Source organism: Felis catus, chromosome A3, assembly GCF_018350175.1.
Source record: "Felis catus isolate Fca126 chromosome A3, F.catus_Fca126_mat1.0, whole genome shotgun sequence".
Classification (NCBI taxonomy): Eukaryota; Metazoa; Chordata; class Mammalia; order Carnivora; family Felidae; genus Felis; species Felis catus.
Window position 1 is genome coordinate 27,566,647 of NC_058370.1, and position 17,687 is coordinate 27,584,333.

General features: G+C 50.9%; 1 protein-coding gene and 1 long non-coding RNA gene across 2 annotated transcripts; one reads left to right on the forward strand and one right to left on the reverse strand.

Moving 5' to 3' along the window:
* Positions 1–582: 582 nt before the first annotated feature.
* Positions 583–10,750, reverse strand: LOC109498041. Its single transcript, XR_002154595.3, has 3 exons — positions 10,277–10,750; positions 5,071–5,352; positions 583–1,385 (listed from the first exon to the last, which is right to left on the reverse strand). It is a non-coding gene; the product is annotated as an uncharacterized LOC109498041 (long non-coding RNA).
* Positions 10,751–10,955: 205 nt separating this feature from the next.
* Positions 10,956–14,204, forward strand: SOX12 (SRY-box transcription factor 12). Its single transcript, XM_023251368.2, has one exon. The coding sequence runs from the start codon at positions 11,350–11,352 to the stop codon at positions 12,292–12,294; it is 945 nt and encodes a 314-aa protein (XP_023107136.1). The 5' UTR covers positions 10,956–11,349; the 3' UTR covers positions 12,295–14,204.
* Positions 14,205–17,687: the final 3,483 nt, after the last annotated feature.

The following is a 17,687-nucleotide window of genomic DNA, read 5'->3' on the forward strand; positions in this document are numbered from 1 at the left end:
AATCAGGGAGGGACGGTATTATATATCATTTTCCGCTTTCTTCTTTATGGCTGTTTGGCAGATTCCCTCCCCCCCCCCCCCCCCCCCCCCCCCCCGTGAACACGCAGGCCAGGTTCCTCGAACCCAGTTCAAATGTTGCTTTGCAAGGTAGCTTTGGTCGGAGGAAGGCTCTGTCCCCTTAACTCCCATCCCCCACGCCTTCCTCTCCGGCCCTCAAATCCAGGCCGCCCTGCCCCCTCCGGAAGGGGGAGTTGGGGGTGAACGCCGAAATCTGAGTGGCTCTTTCAAGCCTCCGTTGCTGTAGAAACCGGCGGCACAGGCCTTGGCGGTCCATTACACCATCCTCCAGCGACGCAGCCAATGGGTTGCGAGCTCCATCCCAGGCGCCCCTGCCCCACAGCTGCCGGGCAGCCCACCAATGGGCAGGCCCCTTGGCTTAGAGTCCTGCCCTCGGCCCAGGGACACCACCAATGGGCTTCGACCCCGCTCTCCTTTTAGCTTCAATGTAGCAACAAGGCTCTCGATTTAAAAAAAAAAAAAAAAAGGGAATTCTCTAAATTAGAAGAAACTAGTAGTAACGCCTTTTGTCAGTTGCAGCCTGAATGATCTTTGGCTGGTATTTTATTTAAGGAGAACAAAATTGTTCCAATTACACAACAATATAAGTCGTTCTGTACTAAACAATTTTAGGCAAGCAAAATGCAAGCATTGGGGTTGATATCTGCTCTATGTGGATTTCTTTCATTACAGGTATTTTCATCGAAGCTAAAATGATCAAGGAACCAGTCGTCTTTCCTTGTTTGTATTACAACTACATACAAATTAACGACGCTGCGTTTTTGATGCTGAGTTCATAAGACATTGACCTAAGTAATTGGTAGCCAACTTTCATTGATCAATTTAACTCCTGGATTCAAAACGTATTAAAACTGTAGGATAAATGAATATTTATTTTAATCCATTGAGGAAATTCCATTTTCAAGGTAGGCAGTGTAATGGCTTTGACACTCTAAAGTGTAAATAAACTAAGTAAAGCCTTGTGCCGTGTTTTTAAAAATAAACCTTATGTTTGAGAACACTTTTACATTTATAGAAAAATTGTGAAGATAATACAAAATTCTTTATCCCCCACCCACCCTCTCTCCTCTATTATTAACATATTATATTAACATGATACATTTGTTAAATAATGATACACTGTTAGTAGCTAAAGTTCATAGTTCATTCAAATTTCCTTAGTTTTTACCTGATGTCTTTTTTCTATGCCAGGATCCCATCCAGGATGCCACTTAGCATTTATCTCATGACCCCTTAGTTTCCTCTGGGCTATGGCAGTTTCTCAGACATCAACATGACTTATCACTGTTGGTGTTGACCTCGAACACCTGGATGAAGAGGAATTTGTCAGATTTCTCCACTGGAAAGTTACTTTTACCCTTTTTCATACTGTCCTCTTTGGAATGAAGTGACTATGCTCCGGCCACACGTAAGGGTGGGATTTTTGTTCCACCCCTTTAAGAGTGGAGTATTTAGTGGCGCCTGGGTGGCTCAGTGGTTTAAGTGCCTGACTTGGGCTCAGGTCATGATCTCACCATTCATGAGTTTGAGTCCCCCATTGAGCTCTCTGCTGTGGGTGCATAGCTTGCTGCTTCTGTCCCTCCCTCTGCATCTCCCCTGCTGGGGCTCTCTCTGTCAAACATAAACAAACATAAAAAAAAAAAAAGAGTAGAGTATATACATAGTTATTTGGAGTTTTTCTGCACTCAAGATTTGTCCTTTCTATTGATTTATTCAGTTATTTATTTATACCAGTATGGACTCATAGATATTTATTTCATACATTAGGTTATAATCCAATACTACTTAATTTTGTTGCTCAAATTGTTCCAGCTTTGGCCTTTGGGGGCTCTTTTAATTAACTCCTGTGTCCCTTTGACATATCCCGCGTCTTTGTGTGTCTTTCCTTCATACTGTTGTTGTTTGGGGGCACTTATCTTCGCCCTAGGCTTATCTTGCATATTTCCCGCCCCAGTCCTAGAATCAGCTGTTTCTCAAAAGGCCCGATTCCTCCCATTGGAGAATGATATTAGAAACCAAGACTGGGACGCTAAGGGTGCTCATTGCTACTGAAGTGTCATTTCTTTGAAGCCTTTTCAACTAACAGAACAAAGAAGTATATGTGTATATGCTAACTTGTGTGTGTACACACATGTATAAATATTTCTGCATGTAACCATCTGTATCTGTAGTAAGCTAAACATGAGTTCCTATTTCTATTTCCAATTCTAATCCGTTACCACAAGTCATTATAGCCTTCTCTCCTTGTCTACCTGTACATTCCCACTCCAACAATGAGAGACCTGGCTCCCACTCTCCACCATCCATTTACCTAATTGTTCATTTCCAGTATACATATACAGCAGTATCAGCATTGTTAACCCATAGCCCTGTGGGAAACAACTAGAGGACAGTACTTCATTACTGTTTAGCTTTACAGGAGCCACTCATTTCTAAAGTTATTTAAGTCGGCACCCTTTCCCCACCCTCTTCAGTGGGGTTGCTTCATACCTTACTTTTTTTTTTTTAATTTTTTTTAAACGTTTATTTATTTTTGAGACAGAGAGAGACAGAGCATGAACGGGGGAGGGGCAGAGAGAGAGGGAGACACAGAATCGGAAGCAGGCTCCAGGCTCTGAGCCGTCAGCCCAGAGCCCGACGCGGGACTTGAACTCACGGACCGCGAGATCGTGACCTGAGCTGAAGTCGGACGCTTAACCGACTGAGCCACCCAGGCGCCCCGCTTCATACATTTCTAATACAATTCGACTATTTTGTCGAATTCTTCATTCCATCTTGAGATTCTCCAGATGTTTAAAATGATCTTTTAATATTCTCATGCATTAGGATTTAAGTCTTCTGTGCTTCACCTAGTCAACCTTCTCTCCCTCAAACCCTGACAACTGTAGATCTTTTTACTATCTTTATGGTTTTGCCTTTTGTATCTTTTTGTTGCTTTTGTTATAGCTACCATTTACTGAGCCTTTTATCACGTCCCATGTCCTAACCTATTATACTCTCCCATTTCGCAGATGAGAAAATCGAAACAAAGGAGTTGAAATAACATCCCAAAGATTAATAATATTGAACAAATTTTCATTTCAAACCCTGGACACTTTGATTGTTTAAAACCCCAGTATCTGCCTGCTTGACTTCTAACTCATCGAAGGGGAGTCCCCGACATTTAGCCAATGAGATGAGGATAACCTGCTTCCCAGTTTACCCAGTTTATTTCTGTTGTTCCAGCATAATTATTAACAGTGTCCCTTTCATCATAAATAATATGGTCACCCCCAAAAGAAAAAGTCTGATGAATTTCAGAGTCAGGTTTTGGGGGGTAAAGATTATACTCCAGGAGATGTGGGGATTTACCAGTGGTGTGTGATTTCAGAGTCACCAGGTGGGACCCACTACCCAGATAAAATCCCCTCCCCATTCAGTCACCTTCCCTTCCTTCTCCAGTATGATTATTCCCCATTCCATCAGTGATGCTGGTGCTGTTAAAATGACTCTCCCGCTGTCCTCTTCTCTCCGTAAACCTGTCCCCAACTCTGGTCTCTCCTTTCTGCCTTGTGTTTTTCTGAATCTCACACTACATCTCATGGATTGACCATCCAGTAGTCCAGCAGGATTTTTAAAACTTGGGAATTTCACAGACAAGTTTAAAAAACAAAAACAAAACCTAAACAAAACAAAACAAAACGAAACTCAAAACACACATTTTAAAATTGGGGGATAGGAAAAAGATGGCCCACTTTTAATTTTGCTAAAATGGGAAAAACTGGGTCCCCTGGGTGGTTCAGTTGGTTAAGTGACCAACTCTTGATTTCAGCTCAAGTCATGAGGTCACCGTTCCTGAGATCAAACCCCGCATCGGGCTCGGGCTCTCCGCTGTCAGCGCTGAGCTGGCTTTGGACCCTCGGTCTCCCTCTCTCAGCCCCTCCCCCGCTCATGCTCTCGCTCAAAAATAAACATTTAAAATAAATAATCAAATAAATAAAATAAAATAAGAAAAACCTCCACCTTCTATATTAGTCTTATCTATTGGAAATATAATGCAAGCCTTAAGTGTAATTAAAAATTTTTCAAGGGCGCCTGGGTGGCTCAGTTGGCTAAGCAACCAACTTTAGCTCAGGTCATGATCTCACAGTTTGTGGGTTCGAGCCCCGCATCAGACTCTGTACTGACAGCTCACAGCCTGGAGCCTGCCTTAGATTCTGTGTCTCTGTCTCTCTCTGCCCCTCCCCTGCTTGCGCTCTGTCTCTCTATCTCTCTCAAAAATAAATAAACATTATTATTTTTTTAATTTTCCAGAAGCCACATTTAAAAAGGTTAAAAAAAGTGGGTCCCTGGGTGGCTCAGTGGGTTGAGCGTCAGATTCTCGATTTTGATTCTGGTTATGATCTCACAGTCGTGATACTGAGCCCCTGACCTGGGTGTGGAACCTGCTTAAGATTCTCTCTCTCCCTATTCCTTTTCCCCTCTCCCCTACTTGCATTCTCTCAAAAAAAAAAAAAATTAAAAACTTAATTAAAAATAAATGAATACATAAATAAATAAAATGGTAAAAAAAGGTGAAATCTTAACGTATTTTATTTAACTAATACATACAAAATATTATAATCTCAACACAAAATCAAGAGAAAAATGTTAATGCAATATTTTACATTTTTATGCGGTCTTTGAAAACCAGTGAAAATTTTGCACTATAGCACATTTTGATTTGCACTAGCCATTTTTTTTTTTTAATGTTTTACTTATCCTTGAGACAGAGAGAGACAAAGCATGAGCAGGGAAGGAGCAGAGAGAGAAGGAGACACAGAATGCGAAGCAGGCTCCAGGCTCTGAGCGGTCAGCACAGAGCCCGATGTGGGGCTCGAACTTACAAACCCACCAGCCGTGAGATCATGACCTGAGCCGAAGTCGGACGCTTAACCGACCGAGCCACCCAGGCATGCCTTTAATCTCTGAATTTTTAAAGAAGACAGTCAGGTAAATCAAAAAGCGAATTACCTTGTTCTTACTGTCCTCTCTCTTCGTGAGGAACATCCTTGATGATCATGCCGGTTCACACACTGATGTTTTGGAGCAAGATAGAGTTGGGGTGCGTGGAGTTGCATGATGGTGTCTGGGTTGGCTCCTTCCTCCCTTATTTGCACAGATATTCAGAGTCTCTGTTGTGTCAAGATCTGCTAGGTGCTGGGGATACAATGGTGCGAGTGGAAATTCGGCGGGTCTTCTGCTCTGCCGTAGCGTTCCAAGTGGGGCTGTGCAGGCAACGAGAGGGTGTGTCGTCTGCAGAGAATTTAAAAACAATAACAAAACGGATTGAAAGTCAGCCTGCCTTTTATTATCTCTCCTCCATGGGCCCACCCTTCGAAACCTTGTCAGTGGTAAAATACTCCTCCCCGAAGATCAATTTGTTGGTCTAACTTGAGTCTTAATAATATATTTGTAAGCTTCAAATCAGCCTACTTTAATTACTTGTGCACTAATAAACATTATATTCTACAAGGAAGTTAATTCAGAGCACTATCCGTTCAGTCAGCCCCTAACACATGCCGAGTCAGATGCAGCTACACATGTTAGTTTTGAAAATAAGCTCGTAACAGTACAGAATTATTCCAGCTAGCTTCCTGAGCACTTGTGTCTGCAGCCCCTTTGGTACAACATATGTCTCTGTTTAAACAATAGATTCAAAATAAACAACGATAGCACAGTGATTATGAAGCTTGAGTTGCTTCGATTCTGTCATCCTATGTGACCACTTGAAGCTTTTGTATTTAAGCTGGAACAGGGAAACAAAGAGTGAATCGCTGTGTGGTAACTGCAGATTTTATTATTTAGTAAAATTATATTATTATGCTATATTATATTACATTACATTATAATTTTCATTTGGTAAAATTATGTGGGGTTTTTTTTTGGTGGCATTTTTTTGAGTAGGCTCCTTGCCCAACGTGGGGCTTAAACTCACAACCGTGAGATCAAGAGTCTCATGCTCTGCTGACTGAGCCAGCCAGGTGCCCCTGGTACAATTATGTTTTACCAAACTTGAATAATATATTTAATCTTAAAATTGAATCTTTAAAAAAACTTTTTTTTTTTTTTAAGTAGGCTCCATGCCCAATATGGAGCCCAACACAGGGCTTGAACTCACGACCCTGAGATCAAGACCTGAGCTGAGATCAAGAGTCAGATGCCTAACTGACTGAGCCACCCAGGTGCCCCTGATTGTTATTTTTAAAGCATTTTTGTGTTTTTAAACTGTAACGTAACATAATCATTATTGCAATAGATGACTATGTGGGTGTGTTCTTTATTTTCTTTTATTTTTCAAAGAAATATATTAATGTAACTGAAAACTATTGATTCAATACTCTTTTCCCTTTTTTGTATTGTCATGTTTATTTTTGCTGACATGCTTACATATAAAAAGTTCAAAGAATATTTTCACCATCTACATTTCTTTTCTGGCCATTATCATTAATATTATTTATTATATTTTATAACTGTTGTTGAAAATACTGCCATTTAGAGGATATAGGTGTTAAAAAGTTCTCTATCCCAAGTGTCACATGGGCCAGGCAGGCCACTGGTGCACTGAAGGCAAGGGACATGGGGCTAGGAGGGCTACAAGGAGGGAGACAGAGGTAGGAGTGCTGGAAGGGTGAGGGAACGGACTTCTCAACACCCTGTGTGGGGAGGCAGCCCAGCTTGTTCCACAAAGGGAGGAGGGCCAGTGTGGCTGGAAACTGGCTCAGGACAAAGAAAGTAAGAGAGGAGGTCAAATTGGTGAGGAGGGGTCAGACCAAGCCTGCTGGGCCAATAAACGCCTGGTGTTCATCTTGAGAGTAATGAAGAAACCAATGAAGGTTTTTTTTTTTTTTTTTTAAATTTATTTTCAACGTTTTTATTTATTTTTGGGACAGAGAGAGACAGAGCATGAACGGGGTAGGGGCAGAGAGAGAGGGAAACACAGAATCAGAAACAGGCTCCAGGCTCCGAGCCATCAGCCCAGAGCCTGACGCGGGGCTCGAACTCACGGACCGCGAGATCGTGACCTGGCTGAAGTCGGATGCTTAACTGACTGCGCCACCCAGGCGCCCCTGAAGGTTTTTAAAAAGGGAAGATACACAATCAGATTTGTGAGTAAAACATACCATTGCTCTGGCTTCAGGAAAGAGAATGAAATGGAAGGAGACCTGGTAGGTGCAGGGACCAGAAAGGAGGCTGGACAGGTGCCCGATGAGAGGTGATGGTGGCCTGGACCATTGGGTAGTGGTGGTCAGCATCTCTCCAAGAAACTCACTGTCTTCCTACTGCAGTCTACACTGAACAGCTCAGTGGTGAGCCCAACCTTGAACACCCGTGGCCTACAAGATTTAGACTCTGGGGCACCATTAGAAAGGACTCAAGGTAGTCTGTATGCACTGATAACCGCTGCATCTCAGCAGCGGATCTGAGTTTTAGGTTTTCTTTTTCAAAATTTTACTTTCTTCTCTGGGCTCCTGTAGGAATTTGAGTGTACTCTTGATAGAACACTGACTTTGATTCCCTCATTAAATATTTAATCAGTACTTATGATGTGCTAGGCACCCTCCTAGGGATAGAGCCATAAAACAAAACAGACAAAAATCTCTGCCCTCGTGGATCTTACATTTTAGTGGAGGGAAGATGGGCAAAAACCGAGTGAACAAATAAAATAATTCCAGAAGGTGGTAAGTGCCATAGAGCAAACGGAAATCATGATGAGAGAGAACAATGCAAGCAAGCATTAAGATGCTTGATAATACCAAACTTTGGACCAGATGTGGATGAAAAGAATCTCTTCTCTGCTCCTAGTGAAAAAGTAAATTGGTGCAAGTTGGCAGTTTTACAACATTGCCTTGTAAAAGTTAGCATTCACACGTCCTCAGATGTAGCCATCACACTTTCCATGATATATACTCTGGAGACCCTGCACTTGAACTCCAGGGACACATCTAGGATTGTTAACAGTAACACTCCTTATAAGAGCAAAAACCTGGCGGGGCGCCTGGGTGGCACAGTCGGTTAAGCGTCCGACTTCAGCCAGGTCACGATCTCGTGGTCCGTGAGTTCGAGCCCCGCGTCAGGCTCTGGGCTGATGGCTCAGAGCCTGGAGCCTGTTTCTGATTCTGTGTCTCCCTCTCTCTCTGCCCCTCCCCCGTTCATGCTCTGTCTCTCTCTGTCCCAAAAATAAATAAATGTTGAAAAAAAAATTAAAAAAAAAAAAAAAAAGAGCAAAAACCTGGCAATAATCCAACTGTCCATGGACAGGACAACAGATAGGAAAATTGTAGCACATCCCCACAGTGGAAAATGAACCAACCCCATATGGGTGCAATACTTTAGGTGAACCTTAGCACTATAATACTGAATGAGAAAGTAAATACCAGGATATATAACAGCATGATACCTTTTTGACAAAGCTAGAGGCAAGAGAATACATTTTTAAGAGCCGTATTTTCTTTTTTTTTTTAATTTTTTTTAACGTTTATTTTTTTTTGAGACAGAGAGAGACAGAGCATGAATGGGGGAGGGACAGAGAGAGAGGGAGACACAGAATCGGAAGCAGGCTCCAGGCTCTGAGCCGTCAGACCAGAGCCTGACGCGGGGCTCAAACCCACAGACCGAGAGATCGTGACCTGAGCCGAAGTCGGACGCTTAACCGACTGAGCCACCCAGGCGCCCCAAGAGCCGTATTTTCAAAAGTAAGAGCAAGGGTACATTGCATCCCTCACACATGCTGGTAAGAATATAAAATGGTGCAGCAAATCCATTGAGACAGAGGTGGAGATATGGAAAACAAGCACAGAATTTCCTTGGGGGTTGATGAAAATATTCTAAAATTGATTGCAGTGCACTTGCACACTTTTTTTTTTTTAATGTTTCTTTGAGAGAGAGCATGAGCACGGGATGGGCAGAGAGAGAGAGAGAGAGAGAGAGAGAGAGAGAGAGAAGCGGGCTCCGTGCTGTCAGTGCAGCATCCTACCCGGGGCTGGACCTCAGGAACCCGGAGGTCAGGACCTGAGCCAAAATCAAGTCAGTAGCTTAACTGACTGTGCCCCCTCCCCCCCCCAAGTGCCCGGATGCGCTTTTTGAAATAAACCCATCCCCACCTCGCCAATTTTAAAAAATTATGTTGGTGTCTCTACGTTGTTGGTGCCCAGAGTCCCAGATAACTAATATGTATTGAGCATTTACTAGGTGTCAGATTTGTTCACAGCCAGTATCCCCATTTAACTTGTAAAACAACCATATGAGGGAGAAATGGTTTTTTCCCCCATTTCAAGGACAAGGAGGAGGAACTGGGATACGAATACTGTAATTCTGACTCCATGGAGGATGGAACAGGCCAGGCTCCAGTTCTGAAGGTTTAAACTCAGGGAAGCTCCGAATCTCAGCGTCCAGTAAATCCGAGGAAGGACCATTTGGTCGGGAGCGCGGCCTTCTCCTTCCGAGCGCCTTGTGCCTTTAAGAATCGCCCCCTCCCGCCGGCCACACGCTCCCATTTCCCTCCCGGGCACCCAGAGCATCACCCCGCCCCCCGCGTCTGCGGAGCCGCACCTCAGCCCTTCCTCCCTGCCCTACACCCTCCAACTGGGCTCTCTGCCCCAACCCGCCCAGTGGTGGGTGAGGTCTGTCGCCAGGCTCTCCACTCTCCGCCCCGGACAGTGCCCACTACGCCCCAGCAGAAAGACACTTTAGAGGACCTCGTCCCGACCCCCCCAGCTCCTAGTCCTGAGGGGCGAGGCCTACGCGCCCCCTCCCATCGCCCAGGCCCATGGCGCCGTGAAGGTGACCTCCCCCGGGGGTAGCACAGGGCCCGCGGTTCCCGAGCCGGCTCACACGTGGTGAACTGGGAGCGCGCAGCCCCTCCCCGCCACGCGCCTAGAGCATGCGTCGCGGACACGCCCCTCGCGCTGGCTCCGCCCCCGTGCCCGCGCACGCTTCTCCAGACCCAGGAGGGGCGTCGCGCCCTTGTCCGCACCCGGCGGGTGGCTGTGTAGGTTGGGACCTGGGGATGGGACACTCACGCATCCTCGAACCTCGCCTGAGGACTGTGAAAAATCAGTTAGTCAGCCCTGCTCAGGACCCTTGGCTGGTAGGCGAGATGATCCAGCGACTCGCCCCAGCGAGATGCGCTGAGCTGGGAAGAGAGGGAGGGACTGCGAGCCTAGGATTCGAGCCTTACTAGTCTGCGTGTCTTTCTTGTTCTGAATCCGGAAAATAGGCGTCCTATTCCTTTCTTTCTCAGGACTCTTGTGGGGCTTCAAACGAGGTTTAAAATAATATGAAAGCGCTTCGTTCATTGAGTTCAAAGCATTTGTCGAGGCTCTGTGTGGCTGGACCCTACGTGTAGTAGGCAGGGGCTACATCTCTGAAACGATGAGACTGTACTCTTGAGCTTTCCCGAGCCTGAGTGCCCCCACATTCTGTCCTGGGACTGTGCAGAAAGACGCTCCTGAAAGAGGAGGGGGCGGATGTCCCACCTGGCGGCAGGTGTCACAGAATAAGCTAAAATTTCAAAGGCAACGTGGGGCGGGAGCTTTCGGAGGCAGATGGGAAGCACGCTCCGCGTTCCCCCACCCTCCTCCCAGTCCCCAGCCTAAGAAAAGAAACCAACCTCATCCGACACCCTCCAACCCAGCGAGACCGCCCAGCCCCGCAGCCCGAGCTCCGCCCCGCCCCGGCAGCCAGCGATTGGGAGATGCAAATACCAGCTTCTCTGCCCAGCAACGGGTGACGCGCCGCCTGAGCGCGAGGCGTGGCCCGGCCGCAGCCCAAGCGGGCACCTCGGTGTTTACACGGGGCGGCCCCGCGCGCGCCGCAGCGGCCCGCAGACGGCGAGGGGGAGGGGTGGCGCGCGCGCCGGCGGGGCCGCGCGGGGAGAAAGACACTGGAAGGCGGCGGGGCGGGGAGCGGCGCGCGCGGGCCGCGGCGGAGCAGGAGACTGAGAGGAGAGCCCGCGGGGGCCGGAGGGTGCGATTCCTCCGCCCCCGCAAAACAATGTGCAGCGTGCGGCTGGGCTCAACTTGCCGGAGGCGGCGGGGGCGCGCCGAGCCCGCCTGAGACCGCGCCGCTGACCTTCTCCCCCCGCCGTCCGTTGGGCCCGAGCGCCCAGCTCCTCGCTCCCCAGCTCGCGGGGGCCGGGCCGAGCTGCGGGGCGGGGCCGCCCCTCCGTCGCTGCTGCCTCCTCCCCCACCCCCAGCCGCGGAGGATGCGGACGGCCCCCGGCGGCGTCTAGCGGCCCCGGGCCCAGGCGCGATGGTGCAGCAGCGGGGCGCGAGGGCCAAGCGGGACGGCGGGCCGCCGCCCCCGGGGCCCGGGCCGGCCGAGGAGGGGGCGCGTGAGCCCGGCTGGTGCAAGACGCCGAGCGGCCACATTAAGAGACCGATGAACGCGTTCATGGTGTGGTCGCAGCACGAGCGGCGGAAGATCATGGACCAGTGGCCCGACATGCACAACGCCGAGATCTCCAAGCGCCTGGGCCGCCGCTGGCAGCTGCTGCAGGACTCGGAGAAGATCCCGTTTGTGCGGGAGGCGGAGCGGCTGCGCCTCAAGCACATGGCGGATTACCCGGACTACAAGTACCGGCCGCGCAAAAAGAGCAAGGGGGCGCCCGCCAAGGCGCGGCCCCGCCCCCCCGGCGGCGGTGGTGGCGGCAGCCGGCTCAAGCCCGGGCCGCAGCTGCCTGGCCGCGGGGGCCGCCGAGCAGCGGGCGGGCCTTTGGGGGGCAGCGCGGCGGCGCCCGAGGACGACGACGAGGACGACGACGAGGAGCTGCTGGAAGTGCGCCTGGTCGAGACCCCAGGGAGGGAGCTGTGGAGGATGGTCCCAGCGGGGCGGGCTGCCCGGGGACCCGCGGAGCGCGCCCAAGGGCCGTCGGGCGAGGGGGCGGCTGTCACCGCCGCCTCCCCCACTCCGTCGGAGGACGAGGAGCCAGAGGAAGAGGAGGAGGAGGCGGCGGCGGTGGAGGAAGGCGAAGAGGAGACGGTGGCGTCGGGGGAGGAGCCGCTGGGCTTTCTGTCCAGACTGCCCCCCGGCCCCGCCGGCCTGGACTGCAGCGCCCTGGACCGCGACCCGGACCTGCCGCCCCCCTCGGGCACGTCGCATTTCGAGTTCCCGGACTACTGCACCCCCGAAGTTACCGAGATGATCGCGGGGGACTGGCGCCCGTCTAGCATCGCCGACCTGGTTTTCACCTACTGAGCCCACCGTCAGCGGGGCGCGCACGCCCCCAAACCAGCTGTTTACATACAGGAATCAGGTATTGGGGCCCCTCGGAGGCCGAGGCTGGCACCCCATCTCCCGCGCAGCCTCCCCCCTCCCAGACGTGCCCATCCCCCTCAAACCCAGACATGCCCCTCCCCCTCAGACACACCCCAAGGCAGCCCAACCCCCACTCTTTCCCTGACATCCAAGCCCCGCCCCGTCTTGCCCCCTCCCGCACAGCCACCAGCAGCCAGCCCCCCTCCGTTACACCTCCCGTCCACTCCTACAGACCTGCACCCTTCCCCCCACCTCGCACACGCCCCTCCTCGTGGCCGGAGGACACGCCCCTGCCCTTGCTCCCGATCCCTCCGCCTTCCCCCAGCCCGCCTCCTCTCTGGTTTAGGGGGGCGCTGCGGCTGGGCGGCACCGCGCGCTCCTCCCAAACCCCTTCGCTCCCCTCCCCCGAGCGCTGGGGCCCGCCCCCTTCTCGCGCATGCTTAATGCTTCTTAGGAGGAGGGGGCCGGTCCCAGTTGAACCGCAAGCCTCTGTGGCCCGCTCCGGGAAGAAGTGGGGCGGGCATTGAGCGATCCTTAGAAATCTTTTGATCCGGGAGCCGCGGCTTCCTTTCAACCCGACGGGGCGTCTCTGCCTTAATGGGAGGAGCACTAGGAAGGGGGAGAAAGAGACTAGCTGGCCCGGAAGGGTTGGGTTTGGCGCTTGGAACTCTCCCTAAGTGGCATAACCCCTTTTCCTTGCGGGGTTACCCAGACTGACGTGCACCCTCCCGCCTGCTATACACACACCGCTAGACTGCCTCCACAGTCTACCTTGGCACCCAGAAACTTGCCTTTTCTTTCCCCCATCCGGGAATTGGGAATAGGGTCTTCATCTGGAACTGCACCACGAGAGGACCGCCCAAGAAAGCTCTGAACCAAGGCAATTATCAGTCTATTTGGGGACAAGGGCCTTGCTGCTCTCCACCCCCATCCCAAGTGCCCCATCACGTTAAGGCACACTCCCAGCCTGGACTCCTCCCTTAAGCCCACCGCCCTTTTCTGTCACTCAAGTCCTGTGCCCACAGTGACCGTATTCAGTGGGAGAAGCTGAGGCACGTTGGTACGGGGGCGGGGGTGTTGAGACTGAGGCATGAGAGCAGACGGAGTGACAAGAAGAGACCCACTTTTGAACAGCTGGCTTGAGACCATCGACTGGGCCAGTGACACCGAAGGGAGGGGCAGAGTAGTGGAGGTGTGCCGTTTGCGCCTGTTTTTTCCGTGTGAAAAATCTGGATAGCGCTGCTGTCGGAGGAGGTTGTGTCCGGTTCGAGGTGCCCTCGGGGACCCCTGCCCCAAATTCCCCCTCTTACTCCCCAACTCTCCGCTCAAGTCCCGCCCCTCCGGCCTCCCCATACCCCCTTTTGCCCTCACTACCTGTATCTCACCGGCGTGTGTTCACCCTCCCGGGTGAGCACACACTCTCATTCACACACACAAATCTCAGGAACAAACGGTCCCAGAGTCCTCCTGGACCCCTGCCCAGGGTCTCTGCAGGTCTCTGCCCCACGCGTTCCCGTCGCTGACAAAGCCACCAGCTGCCTCCTTTAAGCTTGGTGCTCCGGCTCTGGGCCTTTCTCGCGCTCTCTCTCTCTGTCTGTCTTTCTCTTTCTCTCTTTCTCTCTCTCTCTCTCTCTCTCTCTCTTTTTTTTTTTTAAGAAAAACAACAACAACAAAAAGACAATGAAAAAAACCCAGAAAACGTCATGTGAGTGAAGAGATGTCACTGTCTGTGGTCTTGGAGAACTAGTCTAGTAGCTGAGGGGAGGGGTCCCCCGATCTGGGGCACTGGCACCCACAGCAGGACTTCGCCAGTCTGATGCCAGGACTGAATAAAGTGTATTTGCCCCGACCTTGCCCTGTGGTTCTACATGTCTGTGCCTTTCCTCAACCCTCCCCCAGACAGTTTTCCAGATTGAAGTCCATGTGCAGGAAGAGCTGGGGGTCGCTGGGCAAGGCACCTGGCCCCTTTAGGCCTCTGTCTCCCTCTGTCTCAGGACTCCCTGGTCTTGATTACGGGTGACACATTCATCCCCCACAGGGCCAGGCAGGTCATGTCCGTGAGAGAGTCTGGGTAGACACTCCGTGGGGACAGCTGCTCTCCTCCCGCCAGTTGTGACCTTGTGGGAAGGCAACCCACGGTGGCCTGGTTTTTCAAGAGGAGGTAGAAATCTGGATGTTTCTGTGAACATCTCAACTACAAAATGAAAGCTGACTCCGTTATTTTTATTTATTTATTTTTATTTGTTTCATTTTTTTGACGCAACTCTCTTTAAATCCTCGTGGACCAAATGAAACAAGTGTCGCAGGCATCCCTGGCCCAAGGGGGCCCGTTTGACCCTGCCCTTCATGAGAACTAAGAAGGGTCGGGCCACATCGTCTGGGCGCAAAAGCCCCAGCACCACCACCACTGAGCATCTGTGTGACCTTGAGCAAATTCACTTCACCCTGACTCTTCTCTCAATATGAATAACATGAAGATGGTAACAGTACCTTCTTCAGGGTGAGATGAAGTTCGAGGTGAGCAGCATTTAACAAGGTGCCCCCTGAAGTGTATTACTCCATTGTCCAGAAGAGGAAACGGGGTCAGGGTGGTGCAGCAACCTGCAGGAGGGCCTGCAAGCGGCCAAGGTCAAAGTCAGGGCCCCGCATCTTGGTTCTCTGCCCTGGCGGGGTGTCGTGTCAGGGTGCTGCCTCTCCTTCCCTGTTTGAATCCACAGATGGCGTTAGGCTGTCAGCGCAGGGCCTGGGCTGGCGGGGTTGGTCCCAGAGCCGGCCCGTCATTGGCCTGCAGTGTAGATTTATTGAATGACTAAAAGAGGAGCAACAGAAGCCCCAGCGATTCCTGTCCTTGAGGTTCTTACCAGCGTGTTTTGGAAACCGAGGAAAGCCTTTTCAAACTCTCTCCCCCTCCCCCCCTCTCCCCCCCCCAGTGCCTCCACTGCCAGGTCCAGTGGATTCCTGAGGTTGGACAGAGCCTGTGTCCCCTGTAAGAACGAAGGCCAAGTGTGCAGACCTCATCGAGAGAGGGTATTTGGGGACTGGGGTACACATAGAGGCGTTAAAAGAGGACGATAGCAGGTTTGGGAGGGCTGGGTGTGTACAGAAGGGGGGTGTCTGTTTGGGGGAGGTGCAAGAGTTCCAGTGCTTTGGCTCAGCCTCTGATTGAAAGCAAGATGGGAAAAAAAAAAAAAAAATTCCTCCAGGAAGAGTTGAGAAGGTGAGGAAGATAGAGATGGGTGTCACCCTTGAACCCCTTTTGAGGAGCACTTCCCTGGCTGTGAGCAATCTGGTCAGTGGATGGGCTCCAGCTGCCAAGATCCACTCGCCCTAAGGCAGCCCGCGTCTGGTGGCCCAGGGGGATCAGGTAGAAACGCCTGGCCATTCCTGTCCTGTGTGGGGACACGCTGACAGGCAGTACTTGCACCACCCACCCCTCCGGACACTCACCCAGGCCCCCTCCGGGGTGGCCGAGGTTTTGCCAGGCCTGAAGCGCAGTTTGACCTCCCGTACCCAACCTTGCTCCCTCCCTCTTCTTTTCACAGGTGTTTATATCCCTAATAAATCTCTTGCACCCCAGTCTCCCGTCTCCGTGTCTGCTTTGGGGGAAACTCAATCTGCAACGAAGGGTGCCAGGGGCTGGACAGCGGGACTTGGGCCACTGGCCCTATAACCACAGCTGGGCACTTCTGCTGGCTCCGTCCCCGGGAGGGGTTCCTTCCCTTCTCCACACACACCGGCAGCCGCAAGCTCAAGGCTGCACCCTTTCCAGTTGGGATCAATTAGAAACTGCAGTCTCAGCCTACCAGTCACCCCGGATCTCTCCCCTAGTGAAAGCTGGAAACAGGGAGGTTGTCTATCTTTTTGCCCTTGGGAATGTGGGGGCGGGTCAAGCGCCTGGCGGGGGGGGGGGGGGGGGGGGGGGGGGGATAGTCCTAGATCTCTGTGGGACCTTGGGCAAGGCTCCTTTGCAGTCCTTAGTTCCCAGATGCAAAGTTGGGGAGGGGCCCACTTTTTGTTACGGGAGACCATTTATTGTTATGTTATCTGGGTCTTTCCATTTCAGAAGGAAATGGATTCTGACCTGTAAGAGGTGGGGAGAGACCTGCTTATGCGGACTCTGGAGACACCTAGAGGCTGGAAGGAGTAAGAAGCATTTGAGGGTGAGGGGCGGGGTGTGTCCCCCTCCAGTCTCACTCTGTTCACGCGGTCATTGACTCATCTCTGTGGGGTCCCAGGCCTGGGCTATTTGCACCATCTTGGTCCCAAGGTTTCAAAAACACCTGTATGTTGATGGGTTAGTTATCTATTGCTGGGTAACAAAGTGCCACAAACAGGCTAAAACAACATGCATTTGTTGTTTGAGTCTCTGTGGGCCAGGCAAGGCTTAGCCGGGCTCTCTGCTCAGAATCTCACAGGGCTGCGTCAAGGTGTTGGCTGGGGCTGCATTCCTTTACGGAACTCAGAGTCTGCTTCCAGATTCACCTGGTGGTGGGCAGAGTTCAGTTCCCTGGGGTCAAAGTCCCTGTGTTCTTCTGGGCTGTCAGCTGGTGCCATTATTGTGAGGGCCACTCACAGTTTCTGTCTTCCCAGGTGCTCTCACAGAGTGGCACCTTATTTTGCCAAGGACAGGGAAGAGAATCTTCTTGTAGCTTCTAGTTGCTTGGTCCAGGGAAGGATCTTATTCATTCATTCATTCATTCACTCACTCATTCATTTTTAAAGTAATTTCTGCATCCAACACGGGGCTGGAACTCATGACCTCATGCCCCCAAAATCAAGAGTCATATGCTCTACCGACTGAATCAGCCAGACATTCCAGGAAAGGCTCTCTTTTATTTTTATTTATGTAGTTACTTATTTTAATTTTAAGGGAAGGCTCTCTTTTAAAGGGCTCGCTTGAGGGGCGCCTGGGTGGTTCAGTTGGTTGGGCATCGACTTTGGCTCAGGTCATCTCACGGTTCAGGAGTTTGAGCCCAGCATCGGGCTCTCTGCTATGAGCATAGAGCCCACTTCCGATCCTCTCTCTCTCTCTCTCTCTCTCTCTCTCTGCCCCGCCCCTGCTCACACTTTGTTTCTCTCAAAAATAAATAAACATTAAAAAAATAAACAAATGACTCACTTGATTAGATTGGGCCCACCCAGGAAAATCTCTCTTTTGATGAATTAAAAATCAACTGACTGGGGACCTCACTTCTGCAAAGTCCCTTCCCCTTTGTCACATAATGTAACCTAATCGCCTGAATGACATCCATCGTGCTCCCTGGTCTCACCCATACAGAGAGGAACTGGTTTTGTTGGGCATCCACACCAGCAGGTGGGAATCTTGAGGCTAT

Excerpts from the sequence above, each read along its gene's own strand:
- SOX12 (XM_023251368.2), top strand. The coding sequence starts at position 11,350 with ATGGTGCAGCAGCGGGGCGCGAGGGCCAAGCGGGACGGCGGGCCGCCG.